Genomic DNA, 18,216 nt, shown 5'->3' with positions numbered 1-18,216 from the left:
AATAAGCTGTAATTATGCGGCTGGTTGCCAGTAACTTACTGTAGAACAGTGGTTCTCAATCCTGGTCCTGAAAGCTCACTGCTCTGCACATTTTGAATCTCTCCATTATTTAACACAGCTGATTCATATCATCAGCTGAGATCTCATTGAATTGAAATGAGTCTGTCAGATAAGAGAGAGATACAAAATGTGCAGAGCAATGAGCCTCCAGGACCAGGATTGAGAACCACTGCTGTAAAAAAGAAAGACTGAAAATGTTTCAAGTTCATTTAACGTTGAACAAACTGTTCTATGTTACACATCTATGTAAAATTTACAGTAAGTTACTGGCAACCAGCTGCCAGTATACTGTAATTTCTACAGAAATGGTTTTACATTGTACTTTAGATTTGACACATTGACAAAATTTTACAAATATTGTTTACGTTTATTATAAAATATTCACCATGACTAACATTAATAAAGGACAAATAAAGGACAAATGTTTTCTCAAAAAATAAATCAATCACATTCATCACTGACCTTTAACAGAGAGAGTCACATGATTACTGTACTGTGAGGATGAGGGTCGTCCATCTCTCTCTCCTCTACACCTGAACTTATCCTGATCTGATGGTGATCTGATGGTGTAGATGTTTCCCTCAAACACTGAAGTTCCAGTTGTGTCTTTAAACCACTGATATGTCCAGTTACTGTACTGATCCTCTATCTCACACTTCAGAGTGACTGTCTCTCCAGTGAACACAGATCTGTCTGGTATTACTCTCACTGTAGCTCTGGGTAAAGCTGAGGAAAGAAGAAAATTATATTGAAACTAACACTAATACAACATGATTACATACTAAGGCTTTTCGCACTTGAAATAGTTAAATCCATGTCTTTATAAACACTGGTAAATGTAACCCTGGGTTATCTGTCTAACACTGCTCATGCCTTACAAGGGGTCAAAAAACCCTCATATTTCACAATGTACATTAAAGCCTGGTTTAATGTTTTAATCTGCATATTTGCTTCGTCAACAGCAAAGCTGGTTTCATTTATTTAGATGAATACAGTGCACCTCTGCTTTATTTGTGTCACGCTCAGTGGCGGCTGGTCATTAGGGGGCGCCACCCTCTTAAAGTTGGATAGAGAGGAAACGTCTCAGTTACGTACAGTATTGTTCAAAATAATAGCAGTACAATGTGACTAACCAGAATAATCAAGGTTTATGGTATATTTTTTGTTGCTGCGTGGCAAACAAGTTACGAGTAGGTTCAGTAGATTCTCAGAAAACAAACAACACAGCATTCATGATATGCACGCTCTTGGGGCTGTGCGGTTGGGCAATTGGTTGAAGGGGGTGTGTTCAAAAAAATAGCAGTGTCTACCTTTGACTGTACAAACTCAAAGCTATTTTGTACAAACATTTTTTTTCTGGGATTTAGCAATCCTGTGAATCACTAAAATAATATTTAGTTGTATGACCACAGTTTTTTAAAACTGCTTGACATCTGTGTGGCATGGAGTCAACCAACTTGTGGCACCTCTCAGCTGTTATTCCACTCCATGATTCTTTAACAACATTCCACAATTCATTCACATTTCTTGGTTTTGCTTCAGAAACAGCATTTTTGATATCACCCCACAAGTTCTCAATTGGATTAAGGTCTGGAGATTGGGCTGGCCACTCCATGACATTAATTTTGTTGGTTTGGAACCAAGACTTTGCCCATTTACTAGTGTGTTTTGGGTCATTGTCTTGTTGAAACAACCATTTCAAGGGCATGTCCTCTTCAGCATAGGGCAACATGACCTCTTCAAGTATTTTAACATATGCAAACTGATCCATGATCCCCTGGTATGCGATAAATAGGCCCAACACCATAGTAGGAGAAACATGCCCATATCATGATGCTTGCACCTCCATGCTTCACTGTCTTCACTGTGTACTGTGGCTTGAATTCAGAGTTTGGGGCTCGTCTCACAAACTGCCTGTGGCCCTTGGACCCAAAAAGAACAATTTTACTCTCATCAGTCCACAAAATGTTCCTCCATTTCTCTTTAGGCCATGTGTTTTTTGGCAAATTGTAACCTCTTCTGCAAATGCCTTTGACTTTGCGGGGGATTCTTGAAAATAGATTAGCTTCACACAGACGTCTTCTAACTGTCACAGTACTTACAGGTAACTCCAGACTGTCTTTGATCGTCCTGGAGGTGATCATTAGGGCTGGGAATCGATTCCAAAAAGAATCGATTCTTCGATTCCGAGGCATTGAGAATCGAGAGTCGATTCCAAAGGTTGGAATCGATTCCATAAGGGGAATCGATTCCATTAAGGAGAATCGACTCCTCTTTAAGATTGATTTTTAATACAAATCGCGGCCATGGTTCCGTTCTTCGTACGTGGATTACTCCGTTAGCTGGATTTTAATGGTGATTTGGCTTGATCTTGGATTATTTGGTTCTTCGAAGCTCATCCTCAAGTTGCTGTCATAGCAACCGGTCCGTAAGATGCTCGGGAGCAGGTTTACTTCATGTAAACAAGATTAGATCGCACCTTTTTAATCAGAGGTGATACGTAAAGTCTGACGCATTCATGTATTCTCCATTATACGAGCGCAATCTGCGTAAGATGCACGATTAATATGAAGAGCTTTTCAAATTCAACACGTAATAAAAAAGGTTAGATTGAATATAACGATGTTATTTAAAATATATATAATATAAAAAAGCTGTACTTGTGGAACTTGTTTTTGTAAAGCAGACGTTTTGATTATTATTCTTAAACAAATGACAAGAAAAACGTATGACCATATTATTGAAAATTGATTTAATAAAGTCATTTAATAATTTATTTAGTAATTTGTATGCTATCTATTCTTTAAAATTCTTTTTACAAAGATGTTACCCTGTCCCTTTCATGTGACAAAAAAATGCCAATAAACAATTTTTTTTATTTTACACATTTTTACATGGGTATCTTCTTTACTGCACCTTTCTGTACAGACTTAGCAGTTAATATGGACTCCTGTTAATATTGTTGCAGTCAGAAATCAGTTATATGAGAACATTGCAATTGAAGTAAACTTATTTAGTGCATTGAAGATAAATTGTTATTTAAAGAGTTGCACTTTATAATCTTTTGGTGTAGAATAACATTTACTTTCACTAATTGCACATCATATTTCATTTACCACATTCTTGGAAACTGCTGAAAGTATTGGTGTATTATTTTCAACTGCACAAAAGAGGGGAAAACACCATCTTATAATAAACTACAATTCAAATTTAATTTATCAGCTATTAAAGTGTTGCATTGGCTGTGGGTTTAAGAAAGAGCAACTTCCTCAAGAGATGAGAGAGACATCACATGAAGATGCAGGACCACCACCTGTTATTTATTCTGCTTTTTTTTGGTTGCTGTTATAAACAGGCATTTAACTGTTTTTAGGTTTAAATGCTTTTAGGAATTTTTGCTATTTTATGATATTGGATGAAATATATGTAGGCTGCCACAAATAAATTAAAAATCTATCCACAAACATTGTGTGTGTGTGTAGGAATGCATGTAAATAAAATCTACCGCATATATGTATATGGTGAACATAGTCTTTACACTGTCTAACTGACGCAGGAAGCACGACGTGACAAATCCCCTAAGCAAATGTCTCGTTCTATTTATGACTCGCAATTAATACATCTAATAGGAAGGACAAATGGATTTGCAACAGTCGCTTTGACACGCCCGGTATAGAGTGTTTCTCGTTGTGTGGCACGGTAAGACGGGCCAATGTTAGACACTGTTCGTATAGAAAAAGAATCGAAAATAGCAGTGAGGAATCGATTCTTGGAATCGATTCTTTCGATTCCAGAAACAGGAATCGGAATCGGAATCGATTCCAAAAAATCCGGAATCGAACAGCCCTAGTGATCATTGGCTGAGCCTTTGCCATTCTGGTTATTCTTCTATCCATTTTGATGGTTGTCTTCCGTTTTCTTCCGCGTCTCTCTGGTTTTGCTCTCCATTTTAAGGCATTGGAGATCATTTTAGCTGAACAGCCTATCATTTTTTGCACCTCTTTATAGGTTTTCCCCTTTCCAGTCAACTTTTTAATCAAAGTACGCTGTTCTTCTGAACAATGTCTTGAACGACCCATTTTCCTCAGCTTTCAAAAGCATGTTCAACAAGTGTTGGCATCATCCTTAAATAGGGGCCACCTAATTCACACCTGTTTCTTCACAAAATTGATGACCTCAGTGATTGAATGCCACACTGCTATTTTTTTAACACACCCCTTTCAACTAATTCAACTAATTGCCCAATTGCACAGCCCCAAGAGCGCGCACATGATGAATGCCGGGTCTCATTTGTTTTCTGAGATTCTACTGAACCTACTGGTAACTTGTTTGCCACGTAGCAATAAAAAATATACTAAAAACCTTGATTATTCTGGTTAGTCACATTGTACTGCTATTATTTTGAACAATACTGTATGTAACCACAGTTTCCTGATGGAGGGAACAAGACGTTTTGTCGATGACGACAGTTTGGGGTGTGTTCTTGAGAGCCAATCTGGATGACTGTGTGTAAAACACCAATGAATTTGCATACCAGTCTCCACCCACACTTACGTATATAAAAGGAAAAGACATGCATCCATTCATTTGCTTGTGAGGAGCTTGATGAGGCTCAGCGGAATGAGCAGTGTTGTGGCACGCAGGACATAATGTATCGTTCCCTCCATCAGGGAACGGTGGATACATACGTAACCGAGACGTTCCCTTTATTCACTCGACATTGTGTCGATGATGACAGTATAGGGTCCCTATGTGAAACGCCACAATGTCTAACCTTAGTCAATCTATAAATAAAACACTGATTTAAATTCTTTTTTCAACCCATTAAAAATGGCGCAGAAAGAAAACCAATGGTTGCATTATAAATTATTTTTGTCAAATAAAGTGACTAAAACTGCCAATACATTTTTAAACAAATAAATGACAAATTTTTCCTCAAAAAACAAATCAATCACATTCATTACTGACCTTTAACAGAGAGAGTCACATGATCACTGTACTGTGATGATGAGGGTCGTCCATCTCTCTCTCCTCTACACCAGAACTCATCCTGATCTGATGGTGAGCTGATGGTGTAGATGTTTCCCTCAAACACTGAAGTCCCAGGTCTGCCTTTATACCACATATATCTCCAGTCACTGTACTTATCCTCTATCTCACACTTCAGAGTGACTGTCTCTCCAGTAAACACAGATCTGTCTGATGTTACATTCACTGTAGCTCTGGGTAAAGCTGAGGAAAGAAAAAGATGAAATTAACACTAACACTCATACAAACAAGGCTGACAACTCCATGTCATTATAAACACTGGTAAATGTAACTCTTTCACGTGTTTGTGTTTATTTACACGTGAAAGATGAACACAAACATGAACATGATGTTATATTGCACACTGTAAACACAATCAAAGCCTCAAAAACACAGGAAAAATGGGAACTTTAATTTGAATATTTGCCTTGTCAACAGCATCAATGAATAAATATAGTAGTGTTTATTTATTTAGATCAATACAGTGCACGTCTGCTTTTTTTCTGACCCTCTCAACTAACCAATGTGGCTTCGTCAAAGGATTTGGCACTAGACGCGGTGAGACTCCTGCTGGAGAGGCACAGAGAGAAGAACAAAGCTGTGCACATGTCGTTCCACGACCTTGAAAAGGCATTTGACAGGGTCCCCCACGACCTCATCTGGCACATGCTTCGATCCCATGGAGTCCCTAAAACCTACATGCATTGGGTGCAACTCCTATACAAGAACGTCACCGGTGCAGTCAGGTGCGCAGTGGGTGTATCACCGCCATTTCCCATCAGCGTTGGAGTGCACCAAGGATCGGCCCTGTCACCACTCCTGTTCATCATGTGCATGGACACGATCACTGCCGACCTGCACACGTTCCTGCCATGGTCAAATCTTTATGTGGAATACGTCTTCCTCTTAGATGAACAGAGAAGAGAAGTGGAAAAACAAACTCGCCTGTGAAAGGAACTTTTGGACAAAAACGGGATGAGGCTCAACATCAAAAATATGGAGTACATGGAGTGTGGCCCCCAAACCAACGGCACCATCAGCATTGACAGAAAAGATATAAAAAAACTGATGGACTTCAAGTACCTGGGCTCCACCATCAGCTCAGATTGAAGCATCACAACTGATGTGAGGTCACGAGTCAATGCGGCATATATGAATTGAAGGCAAGTTACCGGAGTCCTCTGTGATCAGAAAATGCCAGATAGGTAGAAGGGCAAAATCTAAAAGACCATCTTCCGACCAGTGGCACTCTATGGATCTGAGTGTTGGCCAGCCACATCTGCACACAAACACGCCCTCCACACTATGGAGATGAGGATGCTCAGGTGGAGCCTCGGAATCACTCGATGGGATTGTGTCATGAACAAAGACGTCCGGAAGCAACTTGGTGTGGCCTCCATTTTGGACAAGATGCTTGAAGCAAGGCTGGGGTGGTACGGCTATGTGATGCAAAGTGAAGAGTCAACAGTCATCAAACTGCCATGTGTATTGAGCCAGAGGGACATCCCACGCGGACGTCAAAAAAGCGGTGGATGGATCGAATAAAGGAAGACATAAAGATGGTCAACGCATACCCCAAACATGCCCCGGACCGAGAAAATAAGAAAATAGGAAAGAGAATGCAACGGACTTAATAGTATTGAAGTCCCCAGTTCGTCAAAAAATGACGCGAAAGGTATACCCTCCGCGTCAACATATTGACGCATGGTCAAGTGTCGTCAAATATTGACGCCATGGGTGTGAGACCGTGTTAGAAAAAGACCTACTGAAGGGCAATGAATGAAGATACGGCAGTGCTTCATGACAAATGCATCAACACATCTTGTTCATTATATCAGTGGTTCTCAAACTTTTCAGCGTGCGGCCCCCTTTGTGTACGGTGCGTTCCTTCGTGCCCCCCCAAAGAAAATTTATGACAAAAAAGTTCTAAAACTTTACATTTTAATTCAACAAAACATTAAATTATACAAAGTAGTGCTGCCTTATTTTTTGAGTTTAATTTCACAGAATTCAAGATAAATTAATGTATTTTATAAAAATGTCATAAAACTGGGGCCCCCCTGGCACCATCTCAAGGGCCCCCTGGGGGCCCCGGACCCCACTTTGAGAACCACTGCTTTAGATTACCAATGTATGCAGGTTGAATTTAATATAAGATATAAGAAAGATAGGAATATAAGAAATGCTTCTGTCTTTATTTCCTCATTATACAGCAACATTAAACTCACCATACACATTGAGATAAACAGCAGAGCTTGATAGTGAAGTTTGTGGTCGTCCGTGTATGTCTGCACTACAGCTGAACTCATCCTGATCAGATCCAGTAACTCCATTGATAGTGAGAGAGTCTCTGTTTACAGTGTAATGCTTATAGTTTAACACTTCAGCTGTGCCTTTATACCACAGATATCTCCAGTTTAATGATCTGTACTGATCCTCTATCTCACACGTCAGAGTGACTGTCTCTCCAGTGAACACATATCTGTCTGGTGTTAATCTCACTGTAATTTTGGGTAAAGCTGTAAAGATAATAAAAGATTTAATCAGGGCTTTAGTACACACACATTACACAATGTATAAGCACACTCTTAGAAAGGATGTGTTAATTTTTTACACAGCTTTGTGCGCTAAGCTTTTAACACATTATGTGTAATTTTAACACATTGTGTGTCATTTTGTGTTGATTTTGTGTTAAAATATAACACAAGTTGTGTTAAAAGTAACACAAAATGTGTTATTTCAATAATAACACAGTGATGGGTGAATTCTGGGACAACGCATTTAGTGTGTCGTCCCACAATCAACACTAATGTGTTGTTTTTAACACATTCGTTCTAAGAGTGCAGCAGACTCATTGTTTGGTATTTTGTTAATGTTATTTATAATAAAATGTAAAGTTTCAGTTCTGGATGCTAGTTGGACTGGATAAGCAGATACAGTGTGTGTTATAAGAGCTTTAATTTCACATGACAACGCGTTTCTGTTTGTACTGAAAAAGTTATAAATATCTTAGAAATATTAAAAACAATCACACAGTTTTTGTCTTAAAATATCTGCTGTTTTTACAGTATATGCGTCTTATTTTATAATTAAAATGTATTTGTGTTTGTGACCCGATCTCTCCATGAAATAACCTTGTAAACTACAGGTTGTCATTGAGAGTTCAATATGACTTTATATTGTGTATGATGATGAAAACAGATAAACAGACTCACCTGATACTGTCAGTGTAACTGCATCACTAATGTCTGAGTATTGTGATCCATTGGTCTCATTTCCTTTACAGGTGTATTTACCTGCGTCAGACTCAGTAACAGATCTGATTGTGTAATTCTGAAGGTCACTGATGTGATAAAGTGATGAATCTTTATTCCAGCTGTACTGCCAGCTGCTGACGACTCCTCTATTGATGACACATCTGAGATTGGCAGTTTCTCCTCTGAATACAAGATCATCAGGCCAAACAAACACTTGAGGTGTTGGTCTTTCTGTACAATGACAAACAATTCACACATATAAATGTAATTACTTAACTGCAAAACATATTTGCTAATTTACGTTAAAGGAACAGAATGTAAGAAATGTATATCAATTAATCATAAAATGGCCCTGGTATGTCACTAGACATTAAGAAATCATTTTCATTTCAAATACTTATATCACTGACAACAGTGGTCTGGTCAGGATATTGTCATTTAAAAAGTGGAGTTGCAGCCCTCAACTGATGTTTATGTTGTCATTTTGTGTATTGGCCACCAGTTGTGTGGTTGCAGTACCAGTTTTAGCCACATGTTTTGTGATTGCAATACCAGTTTTGGCCACAATCCTACATACTGTTCCTTTAAGGTTTTAACCTCTGTAATTGTGATTACCACTTGTTCAGTGTTTTAGAAAATAATGGTCATGACGCAATTTATTACTACAGTATGTACTGTAAATTAATTTCACAAAGTGAAGAAATAGTGAACCACCTCTGATGTCAACATCCAATCACAGCACAGTTTGCTGAAACCGTAAACGTCCACTGTTTGTGTTTGCTATATAACACCTGGTTGATCTGTTAGATTAAGCTAGACAGAATTAGTCCAACTATCAACAAAGCTAACTAAGCACTGAAGCAACAAAGATTATTGAATAAACCATCTTTATTATATTTAAATCACTTTGTCTCCTGCCTGCTGTTTTCCCTTTATCTCTGCATATGCCTTGATGCAAAAAAAAAAAAAAAAAAAAAAATGCATCATGAAGTTAAATCATGAAGTTAAAACAACTCAAGTCAGTTAAAACACTATTTTAAGCCCATACCTGTGATAAGTTCACTGAATAATTTTTCCTGTAATAATGCAGCTGGTTGCCAGTAACTTACTGTAAAAGATAAAGACTGAACCTGTTTCATGTTCATTTAACTTTAAACAAACTGTTGCCAGTAAATTACATAAATGTAAAATCTACAGTAAGTTATTGGCAGCTACTGTCATTTCTACAGATTTTTTATATTTCATAAGTTAAAGTAACATAAAAATATGGGTTGATTTGAAAAAATACTGCATTTGTTACATTGTGGTTAAACTGAATTATTAGTTCACAACAGAGTTGTCTGAGTACAGATTTAGTTAATTTCCTGATGGGTAGAGAGATCTACTGAAACTAGATTTTAATTTTTAAAGAACAATTTCAAGGATGGCCTTTCATATCAATTTGGCTTAATGGGTTATTCATTAAAATAATGAAATAAATGTGTAACAGAAGAGAGGGTATCTCTACCGACTAAGTATTATACTGTTAAAGACTTGATGATTATTGCAAGTAATATCAAACATTAAGAAAAGGTTGATGAGGATTTCTGGTTTCCAGAATGCTTTGCATGAGGCTGTTATTTTATAGTTTTATTCTGTAAAGATAAAGACTTGTTAATGTTTAATGTTCATTTAACTTTGAACAAACTATAGCTGGCCTTATTTCTGTAATATTAATATACTGTTTAAACATATCTATTATTGTAATTAAAAATGTATTTGTTAAAACCATTTTATTGTTCTCAAATAAACAATATATTTTTGAAAAATAATTTAATTTATTTAAAAAATTACATATTCAAAAAAATATGTTTCATTTATGTGAAAGTTTTGGATTGGGTCAATGTGATACATTGTACATTTTTTAATTCACCCCTTGTTTCAGGGCGCGGATGTGGCGGTCATTTAAAAAAATTATTTTAGTCATTGCTGTCGCTCTATTTCTTCTGCGATGTACAACAGTTTTGCTGATACAGCTTGACTGCAATGGAATGGTTTTATAAGCAGTGATCTACCGCCCTCCTCACTCAAATAAGGATTTTAGTCATGAATTCACGGAGTTCCTGTGTAAAATCTCCACTAAATATGAACGTTTTTTTCTTGTTGGTGACTTCAATATACATGTTTGCTGCAACTCTAAGCCTTTAGTGTGGGATTTTCTCAACCTTATGGACACTTTTAATCTAGTGCAATGGGTGAAAACTCCCACACATATTCATGGCCACATACTAGACTTAGTAATCTCATATGGTTTTGCCATCTCTGATGTTAACGTATCTGGCACTCTGCTCTAGGACCATAATCTAGGGCTGCAGCAATCGATTCTTTTTTTAATCGATTAACCTTGGTGCTCGGGCCCTAAATAAACACAGAAACAACATGGCATGCAGCAACAAACAATGGCCACAGAACATGCATGGGACTTCCACAAGGATAAAAGACAAAAAACACTGCACACCTTCGGCATTGAAAGGTGGGGTTAATTCTGCATTACGTAAATTAATGTGAGAACCCTGCGTTTAAACCACAAGTGTGAAACAATCATCTTTCTGGACTTTAAAACAAACATAACCTGGGGTTAAGCCCTAATGTATCTCTGATATTTAACATGAGATGTTTCTGTCATTATTTCTCTATTTTACAACAACATTAACACTTACCTTTAACAGTGAGATGAACAGATGAGCTTGATAGTGAAGTTTTTGGCCGTCCATGTATCTCTGCTCTACACCTGAACTCATCCTGATCAGATTGAGTAACGCCAGTGATAGTGAGAGAGTCTCTGTTTACAGTGTAATTCTCAAAGTTTAACACTTCAGTTGTGTTTTTACTCCACAGATATCTCCAGTTACTGTACTGATCCTCTATCTCACACTTCAGAGTGACTGTCTCTCCAATGATCAAAGGACTTTTTGGTGTTACTCTCACTGTAGCTCTGGGTATAGCTGAGGAAGAAGGAAATGAAGTTAAAATCTCCTCACAGATCTGTTGTGTTAAATACGAAACCTATTTTTTTATTTTCATAAAATGATGCCATTTGTTGTTGACATATCTGAAGGATAATATAGAAAGAAATGTTTTAATTTAAATAAAAATTAGTTTTTTTTAAGTCAATGAACAAATAATCCAACACACTTGCATCACACTTGTAACACAGCTATTTTACACAGTTATACAAAGCCAAACAATCTGCGCTTTTGATCTTTTTCTTTCACTGAACTTTCAAAAGTTTTGATGTGTTTTCATAAAAATACCGGACAAAAAGTGTTTTTGGAATCGTGATAAATTTCAACCAAATCCAACTTTATGGATTAATATTTTAAATCACTAATTTAAATGGCTTACCTAAAGCCATTTTGAAACACGTCAACAACTCCCAGTACAGTAACTGTTAGCTTGAATAAATTTTTTTAGGGGTTTTACAGCAGGGTTTGATACAGTAACAAATGTTATACAATTATAATGCAATGAAAACAATGTAAATCAAAATGATAACTGTAAATACTATTTCAGCAGAAATAATTGACATTTCTTAATTTTGCGGCCCTTTCAAAAATATCTCTCCATGTGTTGATGTATAATACAATGGTGTTAGATGAAGAATAATGTATTAATGGATGTGTGTAAATCTATCTATTATAGACAGATGTAGATACAGTAACAACCTCTAGTATATAGATGGAATAGTAGTGAATTATTTGTGTTCAAATATAATTTTTTACAATGAACCCCACTTGGGGTATAACATTTGTACTTCAATCACTGTCATTGTATGAGAACGGTGGGCTCAACAAACAAACTTTAAGTGTTCATTTGTAGCAGAGATGTTTGTGATGCTTGTGTAAAAGTATAATTAATCTAAATCAAATATTTTCTTGAAAGATTGAGCCAAAACCAAAAGTAGTTACTATAAGTTGTGCCCCGCTCTATGGGCTAAATAATCCATCTAATATATTGTAGTCACAGATCAAAAAATACATGTGAATGAAAAAATTAAAACATTTTCAAATTATATTGCACAAAGCTGGAAGATGAATGCAAAGTTATTTAAATCACATAGAAAATCAAATAAAGTGACTTAAACTGGCAGTAGATTCTTGACAAATAAATGACAATTGTTTCCTAAAAAATGAATAAATCACATTCATTACTGACCTTTAACAGAGAGAGTCACATGATCACTGTACTGTGAGGATGAGGGTCGTCCAACTCTTTCTCCTCTACACCAGAACTCATCCTGATCTGATGGTGATCTGATGGTGTAGATGTTTCCCTCAGACACTGAAGTTTCAGTTCTACCTTTATACCACTTATATCTCCAGTCACTGTACTGATCCTCTATCTCACACTTCAGAGTGACTTTCTCTCCAGTAAACACAGATCTGTCTGGTGTTACTCTCACTGTAGCTCTGGGTAAAGCTGAGGAGAGAAGAAAATGAGATTGAAACTAACACTAATACAACATGACTACTGACAAGGCTTTCGCACTTGAAATAGTTAACTCCATGTCATTATAAACACTGGTAAATGTAACCCTGGGTTATCTGTTTAAAGGCGGAGTGCACAATGTTTGAAAGCCAATGTTGATATTTGAAATCACCTAAACATACACACCCCTGCCCCAATAGAATTTGGACCTTCTTTTGATAGACCTGTCACGGCTAGGGGCTGGCTGTTAATGGCTAAAGCCACGCCCCTTCTCAACTTCCACCTCGAGGAGGTCCCCAAAGCCAACCCAATGACCAGACAACACGAGAACAGGTAAGTATTAAAACAAACTTTATTTAAATATTTAAAATAACTTGGGGAATGGGAAAGGGCAATTAAAACTAAGCTTCCTCTCTGCCTTCCAGGCAGACCACGGCACAGGAAGGTGGCAAGAAAGGGAAGAGGGCAACGGGGGTTCCAGGGGGACTGGTGACCAAAGGTATAGGGGGGGGAAAGACGGGGAACACAGGCTCCTGCCAAACTCCGCTATCCGTGGCGCCCTCCTCTTCTTTCCTGGAGGCAAAGACAAAATAGTGTGATTTAGGGGTTTATCTCTCTCTTCGCCCGTTGTACCTGTATCACGCTGGTCAGATGCTTCACTGCTCACTCTCCTTTCTTCCTCTTTCCACAGGCAGCGACTGGGACACAAAGACACGTTTAATCTGGACTTGGGTCGTCCTCACCTGTCTGCTGCTTACAGCTCTCGGTAAGTGTGGTTTTCCACAGTTCGCTCTCCTGACGTTCACTCCTGTTCTCTCTTTCTCCACAGGCAGCTTGGACACAACAACACGGTTAGTTCAACTTGGAGGCTGCTCACCTCTCCGCTGTTTACAGCTCTGGGTACGTATGACTGTCCGCAGTTCGTTCTCCTGACGTTCACTCTCGTTCTCTCTTTCTCCACAGGCAGCTTGGACACAACAACACGGTTGGTTCAACTTGGATACTTCTCAACTCTCTGCTGTTTACAGCTCTGGGTATGTATGACAGTCCGCAGTTCGTTCTCCTGACGTTCACTCTCGTTCTCTCTTTCTCCACAGGCAGCTTGGACACAACAACACGGTTGGTTCAACTTGGATACTTCTCAACTCTCTGCTGTTTACAGCTCTGGGTATGTATGACTGTCCACAGTCGTTCTCCTGACGTTCACTCTCGTTCTCTCTTTCTCCACAGGCAGCTTGGACACAACAACACGGTTGGTTCAACTTGGATACTTCTCAACTCTCTGCTGTTTACAGCTCTGGGTATGTATGACAGTCCGCAGTTCGTTCTCCTGACGTTCACTCTCGTTCTCTCCTTCTCCACAGGCAGCTTGGACACAACAACACGGTTGGTTCAACTTGGATACTTCTCACCTCTCTGCTGTTTACAGCTCTGGGTATGTATGACTGTCCGCAGTTCGTTCTCCTGACGTTCACTCTCGTTCTCTCTTTCTCCACAGGCAGCAACACGGGTAAGTACAGCTTTTCCTCAGCTCGCTATACGGCGTTCTGATCGACACGCACGGGGGCGGGCTTACGACGGCTGGCCTGCACAGAAGGGCAAACGGGCGATGATTTCCCCAGAAGGCGCCGGGGACCAACCCTCTCGGCGAGTTCGCTGGTCAGCAGGGGGCGAACTGTCACACCGTCTCACCGGGCCGAGCGCTGCCCTATCCTCAATGCCCGTAGGGCGATCGAATACCGGACATGGGGCGCCCTTTTGTAGAGACCACGGGGCGGCGGGACTCCTTCGCCTCTCACTCTGCCACAAGGGAGAACACACAGTTAAGGTAGCAATACACAGGCCCGTAGTTTTACTCACACACACACTGCCAGCTTTCAAGTCTTCACCGCCACACTCCGAAAACTGTCGACACACAGACGGGGGCGGCTTCCAGAGGCCCACACCATCACTTCATACTCAAACCGCACACAGCGTATAATAGATGATGTTACTCGCGACCGTCAGCCTCTCCGTCTCTTCCTCAGTAAAAGGGATGATGCGGGGTACGTCTGACAAGACACACGGCACTTGCACAGCAACCCACAGCAAATACACAGCACCACTTCAATTTTTCAAATTACATGGACTCACCCACCACACTACAGGTGTACACAAGAGATGCCCGACGTCCTCCACTTCGCTGAGGTCGGATGGGGGCGATGACAATACGGCCGAGATGTTTAGTTCTGCTGCTGTGGCTGCTGAGTCCAACTATTCCTGCGGCTCACCTACCGCGCTGGATCAGGGGTAGGGCCGCCCTCCTCTTCCTGGAGGTGTTCGGTAAATGCACAGGTTAGTTGTTACACTTCATTTAAATCCAGAAGCTAATACTCACAGCGGTCCTCTTGGCTAATGTTTTGCAAAACTGTTTCGTTTCCTTCTTCCTTGGTTTCTCTAAATGTGTCACGTATACCGATGTTTCTTCTACCCACAGGGTTTTCCCTTACTCCAACATCCACTGCGAAACACTAAGCACACAAAAGCGTCCTCGTGGTGCAGTGCTCCTTTAAATATCACAGCTCCGTCCTTTTCGCCTCTCTTGGCTGCCGCACTCTTTCCTCTTGCTATAAGCACTCCGTGGATCAACGACACCCTCCGGCTCCTCCAAGGACGGAGCGTGTGAATTTTTCTGCCCTAAGCAGCAATGGAGCTCGTGCCCAAAACAACTCTCCTGTTTGTGCTTTCCTTAGATCTTTTATGGGTCTTGTCTCTCTTCTCTCCTCCAATCACGAGTTGCCAGCTTAATCTATAACACCTGTGGCTCGTCTGCCCGTGATCTGTGTTGCCAGGGAGACCAGGAAGTAAAATGTGCGGTTAAAAATCGGGCCCGGGCGGAAACCATCTTCAGGCGGAACCTTTCTCCGCCACTTTCGGTTCCGCCCCATCATAGTCACCCGGTGACAGACCCACCCCACACATATGGAAACCTGGCAAGGATGTTGGTTAGTAGACACGCCCCTTACTGCTGATTGGCTACAAGTGTGTTTTGGTAGTCGGCCTGACTCCCTTTTCCAAAGCATTTTTCAAACATTGTGCACTCCGCCTTTAACATTTCACATTGGTCATACTTTACAAGGGGTCAAAAACCTCTGCTGTTTCACAATGTACATTTAAGTCTGAGTTAATATTTTAAAGGTTCTGTTTTTACTGATCCCACTTTTCTAACTTTAGTTAGTGTGTAATGTTGCTGTTAGAGCATAAATAATACCTGCAAAATGATAAAGCTCAAAGTTCACTGCCAAGCAATACATTTTCTTTAACAGAATTCCCCTTTCAAAGCTTACAGCGAACTTCCTGATTGAATGATGTCAATATAAGATTCGTTCTGAAGGGGTAATCACTTATGGTGGGAATTTTTAATCATCTAAGTGAATTGTTTATTTTTTAGTTCGTTCACCAAAATGATTCATTCAGATTCGTTCACTTATTCTTTTGTGACCATTTCTTTGTATTATATAAATACACGAGAATGTGGTGAAGATGTGCTATAAGATAATGAAATAGACATTTTACAAAAATGCATTAAGCTTTAATAAATCTAAAAGTGTGAAATACTGAGCATGATTTTATCAAGCTAGACATGTTCTTGTGTATTTGTAATTATTAAGACACACAAACAGTTACAGATTATCTAATCTGTCCTTTTTGTGAAGGAAGACTCGGAGATAATTGGCTCAGGCTATTGTCAGTCTTTAACAGCAGGACCAGTGTTCAAATTGACCTCTGGACCTCTTATAAGCATTGAGGGACTCCCTATAAAGCCCAAAAAATATAAATAAGGGGTGCCCCCTGTTTTTTATTAAAATTAAAATACTACATACTGTGCTGTCACAAAGCGATACTGTCCATAATTTTTCCTGATTTTGCAAAAAACAAATCCAAAAGATTTCTGTCTGAAATAAATGTCAACTCTCAAGTGCGCCTCATACCGTTTTCTGGAGGAATGGACAGACGAGTGTCTGCATGTGGATTATTTTCACCTTGTTGATGGTAAGAATCTTTAGTTATTATCTTTAATAATATTTATTTTAGTTAGGGGCTTTTAAAAAATAATCTAAAACTATTATTTCACACTAATTTGAGTGGTAAAAATGGTTAGGGTTTGAGTAAAGGTTAATTTGGGGAACCGCTCCCCGGGGACTTATCCACTTTGAGAAACTAACAAAATGCCAATGAACTTGGCATGCAGGTATCTGCATAATGCTCCCCTGCGAGTTTCATCAACTCAGCGCTAAAAGAGTGATTTCCTAAAAGAGTGCATGTTCGAGCTTTGTGTCTTGTTGGGTGCCTCTTTTTCAAGATGTCATTCCAGTAGTGCTGCGTTTTTGGATGTGGTGCGTACATGGGTCCCCGGGATGGTCATGATTGCTGTGTGTCGTGTCTGGGGGTCCAGCACGCTGAAGCAGCGTTTCGTGATGGCTTATGCTCCATCTGTGAGGGCATGGCCATAAAGGATTGGCGGAGGCAGTTGTCATTTCTCCGGGGACGGCAGCAGGCTTCCAAGCCTAGTACTGCCAAGGGTGCAGTTAACTAAGCTTGCGAAGTGAGACCTCCATATAAATGTGCTGAATCGATCCGCTGGTTCGTCTCTCAGCGCCCTGATCCGTTGTCAGCGGAGGTACTGATGGAGATGAGCGGCCCATGTTCTACGGTGTCCTCGCCCTCTGTCATGCCTTCCTCAGATGTCATGTCCACCGTAGCATTTGGAGGGGGGGGGTTGTCACCATCGGAGGCCGATCCAGATCCTTTCATGGGTGTAGTTGTGTCGGTATCCCATCAGTGAAGCGCCTGATCGCGATGCTGCTGTGTCCACCCGGTGTCGCTTCCTCCTGCCGGGACCAGCCTACTCTTCCCTCAGGCCTGTAAGCATTCCTTTGGCCAGGAACAGCACCTCTGGCTGTGCCTGGTGGACATGAGGGATGCCGACTAATCCCAGCTCCTTAATGCTCCGGTTTTCCAGGCCGGCATGTCCAGCGACGGTCGTTTGCCCAGCAATTCTCCGCAGCCCAGAAGCAGACTCACCGAGGGCATCCTGTAGCCGCAGGATGCAGCTGCTCTGTTCATCACACGGGCTCATAACCCAGCATCCTTCTCTTTCTCCCTCATCACCAGGTGCATCGTGGGGCTCTCGAATCGAGTCAGCGCTCGTTTACGGCCACACCACCCTGAGCACGCCCGCTCTCGTCTGATCTCAGAAGCCAAGCAGGGTCGGGCCTGGTTAGTACTTGGATGGAAGACCGCCTGGGAATACCAGGTGCTGTAAGCATTTAATTATTTTAGCGGGCTCAGGTTAGTGTTACATCAAACAACACAGTTGGTGCGGCCGAAACTCACACACCAGTGATCACCTCTGCCCCTCCCG

At 40.2% G+C, this 18,216-nt stretch overlaps 1 protein-coding gene and 1 pseudogene across 1 annotated transcript in view; one reads left to right on the top strand and one right to left on the bottom strand.

Moving 5' to 3' along the window:
• Positions 1-18,216, bottom strand: part of LOC129425551 (Fc receptor-like protein 5) — a 199,026-nt gene that overhangs the window by 38,440 nt on the left and 142,370 nt on the right. The window contains exons 8-13 of the mRNA XM_073856663.1: positions 12,540-12,803; positions 11,045-11,329; positions 8,304-8,576; positions 7,317-7,607; positions 5,029-5,292; positions 523-786 (exon numbers count right to left, since the gene is read on the bottom strand). Coding sequence (XP_073712764.1) covers positions 523-786; positions 5,029-5,292; positions 7,317-7,607; positions 8,304-8,576; positions 11,045-11,329; positions 12,540-12,803 — 1,641 coding nt within the window. The remainder of the gene's footprint in view (positions 1-522; positions 787-5,028; positions 5,293-7,316; positions 7,608-8,303; positions 8,577-11,044; positions 11,330-12,539; positions 12,804-18,216) is intronic.
• On the top strand, positions 18,002-18,120 carry LOC129436912 (5S ribosomal RNA; annotated as a pseudogene).

This window comes from Misgurnus anguillicaudatus, chromosome 19 (assembly GCF_027580225.2).
Source record: "Misgurnus anguillicaudatus chromosome 19, ASM2758022v2, whole genome shotgun sequence".
NCBI lineage: Eukaryota > Metazoa > Chordata > Actinopteri > Cypriniformes > Cobitidae > Misgurnus > Misgurnus anguillicaudatus.
Note: the sequence above shows the minus strand (reverse complement) of the source record. Positions and strands in the feature narration are given on the sequence as shown.